The sequence below is a fragment of the Electrophorus electricus genome, chromosome 1, assembly GCF_013358815.1.
Source record: "Electrophorus electricus isolate fEleEle1 chromosome 1, fEleEle1.pri, whole genome shotgun sequence".
Lineage (NCBI taxonomy): Eukaryota > Metazoa > Chordata > Actinopteri > Gymnotiformes > Gymnotidae > Electrophorus > Electrophorus electricus.
Genome location: NC_049535.1, coordinates 11,527,501 through 11,542,500, shown reverse-complemented (window position 1 = coordinate 11,542,500; position 15,000 = coordinate 11,527,501). Strand labels below are relative to the sequence as shown.

The 15,000-nt window shown below is 43.5% G+C and overlaps 2 protein-coding genes across 2 annotated transcripts in view; both read left to right on the top strand.

Moving 5' to 3' along the window:
• myo10l1 (myosin X, like 1) overlaps nucleotides 1-6,845 on the top strand; it is a 73,565-nt gene extending 66,720 nt beyond the window's left edge. The window contains exons 35-41 of the mRNA XM_035526897.1: nucleotides 1,813-2,110; nucleotides 2,297-2,504; nucleotides 2,678-2,814; nucleotides 3,086-3,209; nucleotides 3,437-3,916; nucleotides 4,521-4,712; nucleotides 5,177-6,845. Coding sequence (XP_035382790.1) covers nucleotides 1,813-2,110; nucleotides 2,297-2,504; nucleotides 2,678-2,814; nucleotides 3,086-3,209; nucleotides 3,437-3,916; nucleotides 4,521-4,712; nucleotides 5,177-5,281 — 1,544 coding nt within the window. The 3' untranslated portion in view covers nucleotides 5,282-6,845. The remainder of the gene's footprint in view (nucleotides 1-1,812; nucleotides 2,111-2,296; nucleotides 2,505-2,677; nucleotides 2,815-3,085; nucleotides 3,210-3,436; nucleotides 3,917-4,520; nucleotides 4,713-5,176) is intronic.
• A 3,437-nt stretch (nucleotides 6,846-10,282) lies between these two features.
• pttg1ipa (PTTG1 interacting protein a) overlaps nucleotides 10,283-15,000 on the top strand; it is a 4,983-nt gene continuing 265 nt past the window's right edge. The window contains exons 1-7 of the mRNA XM_027018709.2: nucleotides 10,283-10,472; nucleotides 10,890-10,942; nucleotides 12,848-12,956; nucleotides 13,233-13,335; nucleotides 13,624-13,689; nucleotides 14,192-14,238; nucleotides 14,799-15,000. The exon at nucleotides 14,799-15,000 is cut by the window's right edge and continues 265 nt beyond it. Coding sequence (XP_026874510.2) covers nucleotides 10,388-10,472; nucleotides 10,890-10,942; nucleotides 12,848-12,956; nucleotides 13,233-13,335; nucleotides 13,624-13,689; nucleotides 14,192-14,238; nucleotides 14,799-14,845 — 510 coding nt within the window. The 5' untranslated portion in view covers nucleotides 10,283-10,387 and the 3' untranslated portion in view covers nucleotides 14,846-15,000. The remainder of the gene's footprint in view (nucleotides 10,473-10,889; nucleotides 10,943-12,847; nucleotides 12,957-13,232; nucleotides 13,336-13,623; nucleotides 13,690-14,191; nucleotides 14,239-14,798) is intronic.

The window sequence follows — 15,000 nt, the reverse complement described above, 5'->3', positions numbered from 1 at the left end:
CTTAACATTAATCACACACAAGAAATTTGGTTCCGGCTGTCGGCAATTTGTCATTCCTCATTGCCCCAGTCAGCTAGTTTTAAAGGTAAACATTCAAATATAAAATGAAGATGCATACTTCAGAATTAGTAAAAGAGAATAGCTGGTCCTGTCTTTTATTGCATGTTAACGTTAACAAGCATTATTGAGGCACCCTCCGGAGACCCACATTTTTATACACTTTTGAGAAGTTATGATGTAATCATCTCACATTTCTAGTGTTTACATTTGCCTCCATTACATCCAAACCATACATTAGTCAACATTTTGCAAACTGATATTCAACACCCACAACAGTTGGAACCTGTTACCACCTCATTCCAAGAGGAGACTTCTCTTAACCTTATCCTAAAGAAGATTGTTTTTCTGTATGGTCCTGAGCCTGGTGGAGAGGTCATATATCTTACCCTGAGGTCCACCAAAGCCTACCCAGGATCCTTTGCTGAAGCCTGCAGAAGCCTCTACAGTGGCCCTGTATACAAATCATTCTGAAAGGACACAGAATCTCTATACTCCCTTATGTTTTATGTTATTAATATAACTAATGCACTGTTAGGCCTCTTTTCCCTGTTAACACTCTTTTTATTAGCTCAAACTCTTGAGGAATACAGAAAATATACAGACAATAGCGATATGAAGATTATACACAAGACACACAATATACAATATCCGTAAAGTGCAAGTGTTTGTGGTAGTTCTAACATCAGGGATGCACACATATGGGAGTAAAGTAGTGATGTATGAGTGTTTGTGAAGGAACTACTCCTGTGTCTGGCAGTACTGGTTCTGTAGGACCTGCCGGAGGGGAGGAGTTGGATGAGTAATGATTTTCCATGATGTCTACTTTTTGGTCTTGGCATCAAAGGGAGGATAGTTTGCCAAAAGGGTGGATGGGGCTGTTGTAGTCGGGATAGGATGTGCGAGGGGTTTGAATTTGCCTTCAATAGAAGACATTGTCATTGGCTGAAAATGTGTTTTTCAGCTTTTGAGTGAGGCTCCTTCTAGTGGCTCTGATCTCCTGAGCTCTCTGTTCCTGGCCTGCTTGGACGGGGCTCTACCCCCACTTCTGTAGCCATCCTCGCTGGCCTGATGAAATTGGTCTTGGTCTGACTGGGAACCACGGCTTGTTATAGTCGTATATGCAGTGCGTCTACGACGTTGCAGTGTCAGCCAGTTTGTTCAGGTCCCCAGGTACAGCTTAAAAAACACTCCAGTTGGTAAAGTCAAAACAGTCTTTCGGTTCCTGCTTTGCCATGCTGGTCCGTTCCACACTGTTTCGGCCAAAAGCTGTGCAGTTTTCATTTTGCCTGTAGGCTGGGATAAGACGAACCAAGCAGTGATCAGAGAGGCTCAGTGTCAGGGGATACTGCGATAAGGGTCTTTCATTGTATATTAAAGACCCCGCACGGTATAGATGGAAGCCAGGCAGATGTAATCTGCTGTCTGGGATGGACTTGGCGAACTGGGTGTCAGTGAAACAAAAGGCAGTAGAAGGTGCCGAGTCTGCATCTCCTGCACCTCCGTTCCTCCAACTAAGATCTCCAAAAACCTGTGAAAACCGGCATTAAAATGCCCAGAGTGGACGACCTGATTTTAAGCAGTTCTTCATTACCGAAAGTAATTGGGTTTGAGTAAGCAAACACACCCAGAATAAACAAAAACAAAGAAAGTACTCGAGTTTTCCATCTGTGACGCCATCTTGCATGTACCATTCCGTTTACCTCACACTCTCACACACTTTCTAGTGTTTACTGCTCTCTTTCTCCCCGGCAGTGCAAAAAGGGAGGGGATATGGCAGTCTTCAGGACGAGGCGGTGAGGATCTTCAACTCGCTGCAGGAAATGGAGATTGTCTCTGACCCCATCGCCATCGTCCAGGGCATCCTGCAGACCTGCCATGACCTGAAGCCCCTCCGGGACGAGGTCTACTGTCAGCTGATCAAGCAGACCAATCACGTGCCTCAGCCCAACAGCCCGGCGAACCGAGCGCACTGGCACCTGCTTACCTGCATGAGCTGCATGTTCCTGCCCAGTCGCGCAATACTGCGCTATCTCCGATTCCACCTCAAGAGGTAAGGCCACTGCTTGGAGCGTTCAATTCCTGCCTCGATTCCACTTCCACGTTGATGTCCAGACCAGTCCACCATATCTCTATGCAGTATTATAAGAGGACGCACTGTGCGGTGTTGTTGTGGCAATTGGCGTTGTGTGTGTTTGAGTCTTTGTGGCTAAGCAGACAACTGCAATCTGAATCTCAGGGTCAGGGAGCGCTACCCTGGCACCGAGATCGAGCGCTACTCCCACTTTATCAGCGAGTCCCTGAAGAAGACCAAGACAAGGGAATTTGTGCCATCTCAGGAGGAGATCGCCGCCCTGTTGGCAAGGCAGGAGATGAACACCACTGTTTACTGTCACGGCGGTGGCTCCTGCAAAATCTCCATCAACTCCCACACAACTGCAGGAGAGGTGAGCCACGGAGAGTAAGACAGACAGACAGACAGACAGAGAGAGAGAGAGAGAGAGAGAGAGAGAGAGAGAGAGAGAGAGAGAGAGAGAGAGAGAGAATGGGCACATTGTGTACACCAACAGTTTGTTCAAAGAGTGTTAAAACGCTTCTGACATGGACCATTTCTCTGCAGGTAGTGGAGAAGCTGATTCGTGGTCTGGCTATGGACACCAGCCGTAACTTATTCTCTCTGTTCGAGCACAATAAGGTCGAGAGCAGGGCCATCGAGAGCCGTGTGATCGTAGCAGACATGCTTGCCAAGTTCGAGAGGTACAGGAACCCTGACCGTGCACCATTACATCTTATTACCATATTACCACTTGTGGATGCTTCTGTATAGCTGACACCTATCCGAATATAACTATGATAGGCGTATCTCTCTACAGCACTCATGCTGGTCAAAACCGTGATCCCTTAGTAACACCAGTACTAAAGAACCTGTCCCAAACCTCACAGACCTGTTTGGCCAGTTTGTTATTCATGTTATATGCAAAAAAAACCCCCAAAACCTGATTGCTGGTGTGATGGCCTCTACTTGCAGGCTGGCAGGGAGCGAGGAAGAGGAGGAGGAAGGACCTTGGCGGCTTTATTTTAAACTCTACTGCTTCCTGGATGTGGAGAGTGTGCCCAGAGAGGGGGTGGAATTCGCCTTCATGTTTGAACAGGTGAATGGCAATTTTTTCCCCTATATGTAAAACAATCTTTTCTCAAAAAACTAGAGGACTGAATTTGACATGATAATGAGCAACAGTACAACAAATGCTGGCTCCTTTACATCCCTTTCTCTCTCTCTCTCTCTCTCTCTCTCTCTCTCTCTCTCTCTCACACACACACACACACACACACACACACACACAACCCTCTCTCTCTCTTTTTCTCTCTCCCCTTCCAGGCTCATGAGAGTCTGATCAGTGGCCATTTCCCTGCCCCTGAGGAGACCCTCCAGTACCTGGCAGCCCTGCGCTTGCAGTATATCCATGGGGACGTGGCGCGCACGCCCTGGAGCCTGAGCAGCGTCTACCCGGTGGGGCGCCTCCGCACACGCATCCTGCAGTCCACCAAGGCCGGCGGCGTTGGGGTGCCGGGAGCCGGGGGCGTGGGCCCCGGGGCCCACACCCTTGAACGGAGGAGAACCAACTTTCTGGACGGCACGCTACGCCGAAGCTTCAAGACGGGCTCTCTGAAGAAGCAGAAGGCGGAGGAGGAGCAGATGCTGGAGATGTTCGTGAAGGAGGAGATGTCGGCCACGCTGACCAGCGTTCTGGAGAAATGGAGCCGGCTGCAGGCCATGCCACAGCACCAGGCCATGCTCAAGTACATGAGCGTCGTTAAGGAGTGGCCCGGATACGGATCCACCCTGTTCGACGTGGAGGTGAGGCTCCAGGAAGGTCTGGAAGGACAGAGCGCAATGTGCCAGTGGCAACAGCATGGAAGACATTGGAGCAGTTGTCTTTAGTAAAAGCGCGGGGTGCCTCTGTTACTGATCGACCCAGCTAACATTACGAGACTGCGCTAGAACGACAGTGTGCTCGCACGGCAGGTTGCCGTGTTAATCGTCTATGTTCTAGACATGTTTCCGGGCCTGAATCCCAAGTGGTACAAGTAAGATTTTAGCTTCATTTGGTCTATTTAGAATAGGCCAAGGAATTGGGCCACACAACTCCTGGGCTCACAGACAAAGAGACCAGGAGTTGCAGTGAGCAGCTGCAGAAAACATACAGGGCACAAAAAATCAGGAATGTTCATTCAGCTTCCACGCCAGCTAACTCCGCTAGCTAACGGTCATATTTCCTGTTCTTTTGTTTGTGTGTGTCTGTACATGCATACCATTGTTTCTTGTTCACTTAAACTTAAATAGTACGAAATATTCCATTCTTCCTCAAAACACTTTGGATCTCTTACGCACGGACACTACTGACGAATATACAAGTGAACGGTGAAGTTTATTAACGCTTATCGAATGTGTGTGTCTGCAGTGTAAAGAAGGAGGCTTCCCCCACGATCTATGGCTCGGAGTGAGCGCGGAGAACGTGTCTGTGTACAAGAGAGGAGAACCCAAACCGCTGGAGACCTTCCAGTATGAGCACATCGTCTTCTTTGGAGCTCCACAGCCCAGCACCTACAAGATCACTGTCGACGAGAGGGAGATGTTCTTCGAAACGCCTCAGGTGAGCGCGTAAACTCCGGCTCTGTGCCGGCATTCATTTCTTCACCTTTCTCCCCTCTCATTTTCCTTATATTACCTGTAAGGTCAGTTGAACAGCATTTTGGCCTGATGTTTGGCTCTCTTTAAAAGTAGATTACCCGACCCAAACACAGTGGAAGGCTTTCAATGACGCAAATCCTTAAAGGCACAGTCAGGGATTTGGGCAGAAGGGAGTTGAACCGAGCTGTTTGAAAACTCAGCTGAACAAATACCGAAGCTCCCTTCAGTGTTCCCTCCAAAGAATCATTTTCCTTTCACAGCACCTACCTGCTTGAAAGCAAGAAGATGTTTGCCAGATATTAAGAGAAATGTTCTGACTCCAAATCGCTGACCCTACGGTTAAGATAGACTCATGTATTTCATTACTCCAATCCGTGGAACTGGAAACTGTTTGTTTGTTATATTTCTTGTTGTTTATGGTTAAAGGTGGGCGAGATCACTAAAATTATGAAGGCTTACATCAACATGATCGTGAAGAAACGCTGCAGCGTCATGTCCGTGACGAGCTCCAGCAGTGACTGGATCAGGTGATTGACACCAGCCAATCGGCTCACACCTTCCCTTAAGAAGGCGAAGCAGTGAGAAGAAATGGAGGGTGTATTTTTGATTGAGAAACATGACGGCCACACTTGTGTGGTAACCATGGATAAGAGAGAGAGAGAGAGATACACACTATGACTATGATCTCAGATCAAACCCTTTGTCTTATCTATCCCAAATGCAACATTGCACTGCTGCCTATTTAGTATTAATTAATTTGTCGTACCACTACAAAAGCACAACGCAAACCTGTCACTCTCACTGGAAACTCTGCTGTCCCTGGAAACCATTCCTCCCTGCTGGCACCAAGCCTGGCTCTTCTCCCTGCGCCCTCCCTCCGCGGGCCCCTCTCTCTAAACGCTCAGCCGGTGGCAGGTGTTCCCTGCAGGCACTCAGCACCCTCTGCAGATCTTTGCCTGAGCTACAGACTGGGTGGGGGTTTGTGCTCCTTGTTCCTGCTCCCGCATACCCGCTTCACTATGCAGGGACCTCGACCGTGAATGCTACCCTCCGGAACACATGCAGAGCCGTTTTGAATTGCCCCGGCTCCTTGCAGCCATTTTCCGAGCCCTACACGTATGTCCTAGGGCTGACCAGATATCAGACAAATAGAGAAACCCAAGAGAGCAATTGTAAACAGCGACTGGTGTGATTGTTCTGATGTCAGTAAGCTTCCTGTCAAACGAAAACATATTTTGTAATGTACTGAAAATCAGCATACTCTAGTCCTCAGCCTGAGGGATGCAGAGGTAAATGAATGCAAAACCAATATTAATTCTGCAAGTGAAGTAATTTAATTATTTCCTGTGTGTATAGAAGTGCATAGAATTCTATATTCTGTACCAGTGCACAATAGTGGTCAGTGACTAAGCAAGAGAATTTCAGTCACTATACAGGAAACCTGCACATCCGTTTTGAAAGCCTCTAGATGCCTCTCAGTCCCCAGCAGGGCAGGCCAAACCAACTTAGTACTGAGATAAATCAAATCAGTATTACACCAAGCAAGGCCAACCCTAAACTGGAGACACCAACCAGCGTACAGATATGCTCCAACAGTTCCGTTATGATGACTTTTAGTCGGCCTGTTGAACATGCACCAGTAAACATTTTTTTATAGATGGACATGTTAAGAATGAAGCTATTTGTTAAATGCAAGTGAAGCTACTGAACCCACGTTCCTTCTAAACACAACCACTAAACCCAACATGAGCTAGTGCTGATGGGACAAATTCAGCAAATGTCCCTCATCTTCATTCTTTTGGGGATAGACAGACAGTCTGATGGAAAAGTTTTCTGACATAAACATTTTTTTTCAAACCGAGGGCAAACAGCATGTATAAAATTGGATGTTTTAAAGCACGTGTTCAAACACTGCTTATGTCTAATGTAAGGCCATCTTTGAATTAATCCTCAGATGCACCAGAGGTAAAAATTAAAGGATTAAGAAACAAAACTACAGCTCATATCATGGTAGAAAGACTCAATTATAAAACCATTATAATTTTGCCAAGTTACTATGTAGATTCTCAGCAAGTGACATAATGTGAATGTTACCTTGGCTTGAAACACTGATCTCACAGTTGTCCCGCAGAGCCTTCTAAGTCTCAACCCCTGTAGTCAGTTTAAATACTTCACCTTAGAATGCAAACAAAGCAGCTGGGAGCTAGCCTGGGAATGTTAGCACACTCCACTCTCACGTATGACTAATACCTCTGCCTTTTTGGGTGAAGTACTTGTATAGGGCAAAGAAGTTAGAGTCAGAAAAAAAACTGCATAGTACACTCATCAACATGACATCTGTTCAGGCTGTTGACTTTGTCCAATCAACACTCAGAACAAGTCCGAATATGTCTGTACAGTCTTTTTTTTTTTTTCTAAGTATAAAACCACTGTATCTTGCAACAGTACCTTGGTGTAATTTTGCTGTTATGCAACTATATTTGTCAGTGTAATGCAAGTTCCTCGATGTGTGTGTGTCTGACAGCTTTTAAGTTGAAGGACGAGACAATGCAAAGTTAGCAAAAAAGGTTATGATGTGGAAAAATAAACATATGTAATATCACTGTTATGGGTGGGTGTTGTGATTGTCCTCTAAGGCACCAAAACAGGTGTGTGTAGGGTGGGTGATGGGTTGGTGTAGGTTATATATATATATAATTATATATTATGTATGTTTAAGATATTAACAATATAACAAAGGGAGTGGGAGAGACAGGGAATAGACTGACCATAAGCTCGATGTTGTCCATTAATTCTGACCTAAGAGCTGGATCCTTTAATAGTCAAACCTTCACCATTATAAGATGGCTGGTCAATAGTGAAGATCCACTTATGTTGTGGGCATTATCAGTGTGTGATGTGAGCTAGAGAATGAATAGATAGGAATGATGAAGGAAGTGTGTGTGCGTGTGTGTGTGTGTGTGTGTGTGTGTGTGTGTGTGTGTGGTGTGTGTGTGTGTGTGTGTGTGTGTGTGTGTGTGTATGAGGAAAGGAGTTCACATTGTGTCACTTTATCGTCTGTTGCCTGACATTTAAGAGAATAAGCATTTCTGAGGCATTCTCAGAAGTTGACTTACTTAAATTGTCAAGCTTCCTATATATGTTTACTACACACAAACACACAGACGCACACACATTTACAGTAAACAGATATACATGCATGCAGAAATATTGAGATCCTTGCACAGATACAAAAACATACATGTATGCACATGCATACGCATGGGTGGTCCTGTCTCTTTCACTCTTTACAGTGGGGTCCTTGCTGAGCTGCAGGCAGCCAACATGGGGCCTGAATGTAAATCTTACTCCTTGTCCTTGATATATTACTATATATAAGAACGAATAATAATAACTGCTTGTTTAAGAGAGAGTTTTCTGTTTACATTTGTTTTTTGTTTGTTTTTGCTGTTGTTTTTTTGTTTGTTTGTTTGTTTGTTTTTGTAACTGGCTTTACAAAATGCTTTAATAAATTATTGGAATTTACCAAAGGAGTAGTTTTGGGGTAATTTTCTTGATGTGATGTGGAAATTTTCTTATGTTATAGTGATGGTTTAATTGTACAGTTTCAGTTTAAAACTAGATCTTTTCATACTAGTTTATTGTTGTGTAGTGTACGCTTCTGGAAATATCTGAAAATTACCACATATTGCAATATACAAAACAAAGCAACATTCAGAAACCTTAAAATGAAGCTATTTGGGTATTTCTCCATTCAGTTCTATAGGAGAGTGATTGGGAGATTCATTTAGTTAATTAATATCTCCATTCAGTTCTATAGGAGAGTGAGTGAGAGATTTATTTAAATAATTAATATCTCTATTCAGTTCTATGGGAGAGTGAGTGAGAGATTTATTTAAATAATTAATATCTCTATTCAGTTCTATGGGAGAGTGAGTGAGAGATTTATTTAAATAATTAATATCTCTATTCAGTTCTATGGGAGAGTGAGTGAGAGATTTATTTAAATAATTAATATCTCTATTCAGTTCTATGGGAGAGGGATTGAGAGATTTATTTAAATAATTAATATCTCTATTCAGTTCTATGGGAGAGGGAGTAAGAGTCCATTCAGTTCTACAGCAGTGTGCAGTGCTTTCAGGACAAGTCATTAGCATCGGCTGGGCTTCACTTTCTTTGCCAGATAATATGTGCACAACGCTGAGGCGATTTTCCATAGCTGAGAAGCAAAAGGCTGATGATCCTGGTGGGATGACGTGTTTCTCAGGTGTGCTAGGATGGCCTTGCTGCCTGAGGATGCCACGGACATGGTAAAGATGGTAAAGTCTGACAACCCCAGCGGATCACCATGCAACCTGTGCAAACCGCAGAGGGAACTGGGAACCAGGATTGCAGAACTCAAGTCCCGTCTGCATCCTATGCACACAGTGCCAATCCAGAAACACACGTCACGCTTTGACTCATCCATCCATGAGATGGCGTCCACCTCCACTCCTCAATGCCCAGTTTCTAGCTGGTTTACTCTTTTTTTTTTGTCCGTTATCCGTCTTTCTCTTATTGCACACTCTTAACAAACGGTTCTTTTCATTTAATTAAGGCCATCTGCACAGTGATGAAATGATGATGATGATGATGATGAAGAAGAAATTTTTGTTCTGTCAGCTGTGCAGCCTGACACCTCTTGTGCAGACTTGTGCAGTGAATACGCTGCTCAGGTTCTTGGAACATACAGGTCTGCTCACTTGTTCAACCTCCAACCTCCAATCTGAAGGTCAAATCCTAAACACAGACGTTTCCTAAGTTCTTCTCATGTGTTTTTAATATGGACGTATGTATTTTTGCAGTTATGGCCATTACATTCTGTCTTTTCCTTTGCGTACCTAATCATTTGTTGCATCATTTTAAATAAAAGGTTTATTAGACAAACGCACAACTGTCACGTTTATAGCCACGTCCCCGTACTATACACATTACGTCTCATATCTTTAGTTGATTTAGATTTAAACTTCTTTTTTTTTTTAAGAATTCTGAATTCACTTATGACTGCTTGTATAAAGACACATCCTACAGGTAAATGTTGAAATATGGATAGGTTCGTGCAGTGTGAGGGTGATCCGTTTCACCGACCTGGACAGGAAATGTAATTTGTGGTAGATCAGCTTCTTCTGATGTTAAATGTTCTTTTTGTGTTTGGTGTTTTAAACATATATAGCACCAGCTTCCGCCCACAGTGCCGAGTCACATCGATTATAAATTGTCATTAAATATTTTATGTTTAACTAAGTACTGATAAAGTATTCTCATAATGAAAGTAAGATTTAAGATTGAACTAAGATGTTAGCTATGTAGACATCGTTAGTTTGTTTGCACATCTGATTTCTATTCACTATTCACTACGACACTATTCAAGCATCTTATTCCGTGGGTTATTAATTTTAAAAATGCTATAATACTTCCTAACTCCACATGGTCAGGAGTAATCAAGTAGAAGTTCAAATCCTCCCTCTGACGGAGATCATGTGACGACCTGATCCAACCTCTCGTGTTCTGCTGAGACCTGCTGCTGTCGTTGTGTAAAGTAATAGAAACCTCGGGGACAAACACTGCTCGGGACTTTGGTATTTTGAAAAGGCGAACATGGGATTAAACTATTTCGTCTCCTTCTCCTGCTCCTTTTCGGTACGGGGCGTAATCTTGGCGCAGACTGACGCACCTGGCCAAAGTAAGACACTTCGAAACATATTTTCCCATTTCTTACAGGAAACTTGTTTGTATGTCGCTTTTAATACGGGGGCCTACACGGTTAAGCGTGTTGATGTTCTTTTCCTATCAGATTTAGTGTGGTAGTTTCCCGTTGTGTGTGAGGCAGGTGCTCTTTCCATGGCGCGCCGTATTCAGGTGAAGTGTGGCAGTGGTCTGATGCACCTAATGACCGTTTTATCCCCGTTTTAGTTCTGTAATGCAGTTCAGACCTGCATGTACCTGCCTTGCTGGTTAGTCCTGAGGGGTGTTGTCTTATTCCACTAGGATGGGTGCATAAATCTAGATATGACCATGGCAACCTCTGGTCCAACAGAGGTGTATACACTGATTACTCTAGGTTTTGATTTTGTAACGCTTTCTTCCTCTCTCTCTCTAGCTTGCGAGAGCAGAAACGGAACAAGCTGTGAGCAGTGCTTGACTAATGTGACTGTAAGTGGCGATTAGAATTCTTATTTATCTTGCATATTTATTTATTTGTGTTATGGAAGCAGTTATTCAGCTTCAGGTTCTTATTATGCCCTGACTCCGATCAGGGTACTAGGTAGTCATGTTTATATGCCTGTGTATTCAACTGTATCCCAGCTGGTGCATGGGGGAGAGTTAAAGGGACGTGAAGTGGATAAATGTGGGACTTAAAGGGAGAGGATAGAATACGGGAGAGCAGGGGGAGAAGCCCGACTGCTTTGACTTTAGGAATGTATGGAATTACTAGGCATGGTGGGTGTGTGCTTGGTCACACTGCCACTCGCCTCACCTGGGAAACAAGTTTGGGTAGTGTGCGTGCACACTATGAGATTCTTGCGCTGACATTTGGGAAGCTGGCTTATCCTCCAGGTCTCAACGGCCTGCTCAAGCAGCTACAAGTTACTGTGTTGCCTGACACCTACCGGTGTCATTTCCTTTTGGACAGGCGCTCCTAGTGTGTGGTCACTTTAGATTGGTCATTGGTTGGCAAACAACATCAGTTGTCCAAGATAACATTCAGAGTTCTTAGCCTTGTGTAGAGACAGAACCTTCTACATGCTGAAAGAAGATACACCTGATATATAACAAAGAGATCTGGAGATGAGATCTCTAGATAGTTGTACGTGCATGCCTTTCCCCCACCAACGCGCACACACACTTTGTCTGCCTGCCTGCCAGTATGTTGGGTAACTTTCATCTTACCTCTGTTATTTACAAAGTCCTTTTGTATGTTGATGATTCATTTAACATTTAATGAAACAAGCTCATGTCTTAGGTTTTGATACCGTCATGCTTCAGAATGAACCATATCCTAACCCTACTAGTTGTTGTAAACAGTGTATATATAGATTTAGCTTTCACAAACATGTTGACATGGGATCATAAACAGCAGGCTGGCCTACCACTGCTCTTGGATTTGCCTGGCCAATCGCCTCTCCACAAAGAATATAATTGCTTAGAATGTGTGTATGACTGTTGTAATTGACATGTGGAGTGAAACATGCAGATTTAATGGGGATTTTTTTGTTTGTTTACATCAGTGTCAAATATTAAGCAGTTAATAACTATCTGGCTCTACCATAGTCATGCAAATATGAATTTGGTTGGTATACTCAAATCAAATAATATAGTAATATGATTGATTGATTTATATTTTAACATTTTGGAGAAAGTAAAGAACTCATTTGCCCTGAAAAAACAGATGAAAAAGGATTGATGTATTATGCTCTTCAAACACATGAAAAGCTCTACACGCTGCTACTGGACTGTACCATTCTAGTGCTGCGGCGTTTCAGTCTGCACCCCGTGACTGGACTGTACCATTCTAGTGCTTCGGTGTTTCAGTCTGCATCCTATACTGGATTGTACCATTTTAGCTCTTGCACCAACACCTCCATTTTATACTCAGGTGTGTTGATATCTGGGAAAATACCAAAACGTGCAGAGTATTTAAGGGCAGTGACTAGGAAACAATGTATTAAGGGTTAAGTAAAGGTTATTTAAGAAAATCTCATATGAATCTGTGTGCTTTGTTTATGGCTTCTGTGTAGCAGACATTGCTTGCATGAAGCGATAGGCTGCCGGGCATGGCTCCTGGTGTGCTATAGGGTCCTTTTATGCTCAGAAGGCATATGATGCGAATATCCTTAAAATCGCTCTGATGCAAGAAAGTATTTCATAAATAAGTACAATGTGTAATGTTTGCAACTTTTTCAGATACACTTTGTCAGTATCACTAGGACTGTGTTTTCGATCAGACAGGGAGGGAGCCTAGGTGAAGAAACCAGGGTCCAAGTAGAGTGTAATGCCCTATAGTGTAGCATTGTACAATATAGTTCATAATTTGACTCATTTTTTTTACTTCCTCAGTGTCTGTGGTGTATAAAGACCCAGTTATGTTTGACGTACCCTGTCCAATCTATCCTGCCCCCCAGCAGCCTGTGTCCGCTGAACGAGGCTCGCTGGGGTCTCTGCTCAAGTAAGATTTCGCTCACCCCTGTTTTCCACTGCACCTCTATTAAGAAAAAAAAAGTGCACATTTGGCAACAAAAACCAAGGGATAATGTATTCAGTGGTAACAAAACTTCAGACTTGCCTTTAATGTACATACAGTAGAAGCTGGTGAATAGTAAGGAAAATACATTCAAAATGGGATGATTAAAAAAAAAAAGTGTAATTTTGGTTGTGAGAGTCAAAGTGCACCACAGTCAGTAATCTGTTTTTTATTTCACACTTTACTTCTTTCGTGCCTCAGTCAACTTCCAAATCCTGATCATTACGATGTCTGTGGTGGCCGGGGCACTCATCATTGCCTTCTTCGTCTGCCTCTTCTGCTGCTGCAAGTGTGAGAACTGTGGGTGAGTGCAGGCTGGGAAACTGCGATGCCGTGCCAGGATGAAGAACCCTGGATCACCACGCTGGCGCCTAGTGTTCCCTTAAAGTGTCATGTCATTCAGGAAGTGGCACTCAAAACTTGCTCTTTAGGAGTACATGAGTGAATTTTCTTGTTTCTTGGCCCTGAAAAGTGAAGACACACCTGAGGGAGATGATAACATGACTTTTCTTGGGGGGGGGGGTTGGGCGGAGGTTGGACACCTGAATGCTTCTGTCTTTCCTCACACTCTGTTCTGTCCTGCTCCTCCCAGATCCTCGGTGTTTGAGCATAGCATGCAGCGGAAGGAGGCAAAGAGGAAGATCAAACAGGAGAACCGGTAAATTTAGGAATCCAGTTCATAATTCTTTCAATTTGTGGATCCTAAATTCATATAATTCCAATAGTCAATAGACTCAACATGCTAACTTCTTTTTCATCTAGATCAATTTCTCAAGGCTGTGTTTCCAAGGGTTTTTAGTTGTTGGGTCATTATTAATATAATTAAATATGGATCTTTTTACATTTGCTAATTAACTCATGCTTAATTATTTGGTTGCCATGTCAGGTTTTTCTCATTTGTTTGCAATGACTCTGTATGTCAGAGAAAGGAATTGGCTAATGCATCATTATTATGCATCATGACTGTTCAATGCATCATTATGGCAGTTGTTACAAAATTCTGAGACATGCACAGGTTCTCTGTATTGTCCTTTGAATGGTTTACAGAGACACATGGCTATCGTGAACTAAAAATGTTCCAGTACAAACCGGTTTGACAGCTATGCGGGGATGAGATAATACAACATGTCAGTCACAATATTTATACATTTGTTTTACAGGAAATCTGAAATGAGGGCCAGACATGATGAAATTCGGAAGAAATATGGTGAGTGATGACTTGCATGCAAAGCCTTTTCTCAGAGTGGTGCTTTATTGTAACAAGTGTCCCACCCACCCAAAGCACACGTCACTTCCTCAGTTTCAGTCCTTCGGGTCTCACCTCAACAGATCATGTAATAATAGTCTCTTAAAATGACTGGTGAATAATCATTGCACAGTGATAACTTATCAGTCAATTCCCCCCCCCCCAACAGAATCTCCTGGGAATATTTGTCCAAGTTTGTAACTTTATTATTGGTGTTAATTATATAAGGTAGTCCATTTAAGTCCAATGTATAGCTCCTCTGCTCCCCCGTCCCATGTAGTGGTAAAGGAAGCAGGAAGTGATTATATGAGAAGACAGCAATGATGTGGGCATTCACAAACGTTTAGTCTATTGATGGCACTGCCTAAAAAGCCTGATGGAAATGTTCATGGAATCAATCTTAAGGCTACTGCCACGAGCCAAGTTTGGACAAAGGTATTTTAGAATGCAGTACTCCAATAAGTTGTCCTTGAGCTATAATGGTGCACTAACCTTTTTCTCTCTCTCTCGCTCTCTCTCAGGTCTTAGCAGGGCAAGCCCTTACTCTCGGTTTGAGAACCCTCCTTAAAGTGAGCTCACAGTGGTCATTGCGCATCCTGCCACTGGGCCCTCAGACCCCGTGACCAATCATCTTTTGTCTGTCCGTCTTCCTGAACTCGCAATCTCAGAATATGATGGGGTGTATTGTGCCACCACATCATTAGATATTTTTGCACCATAAGC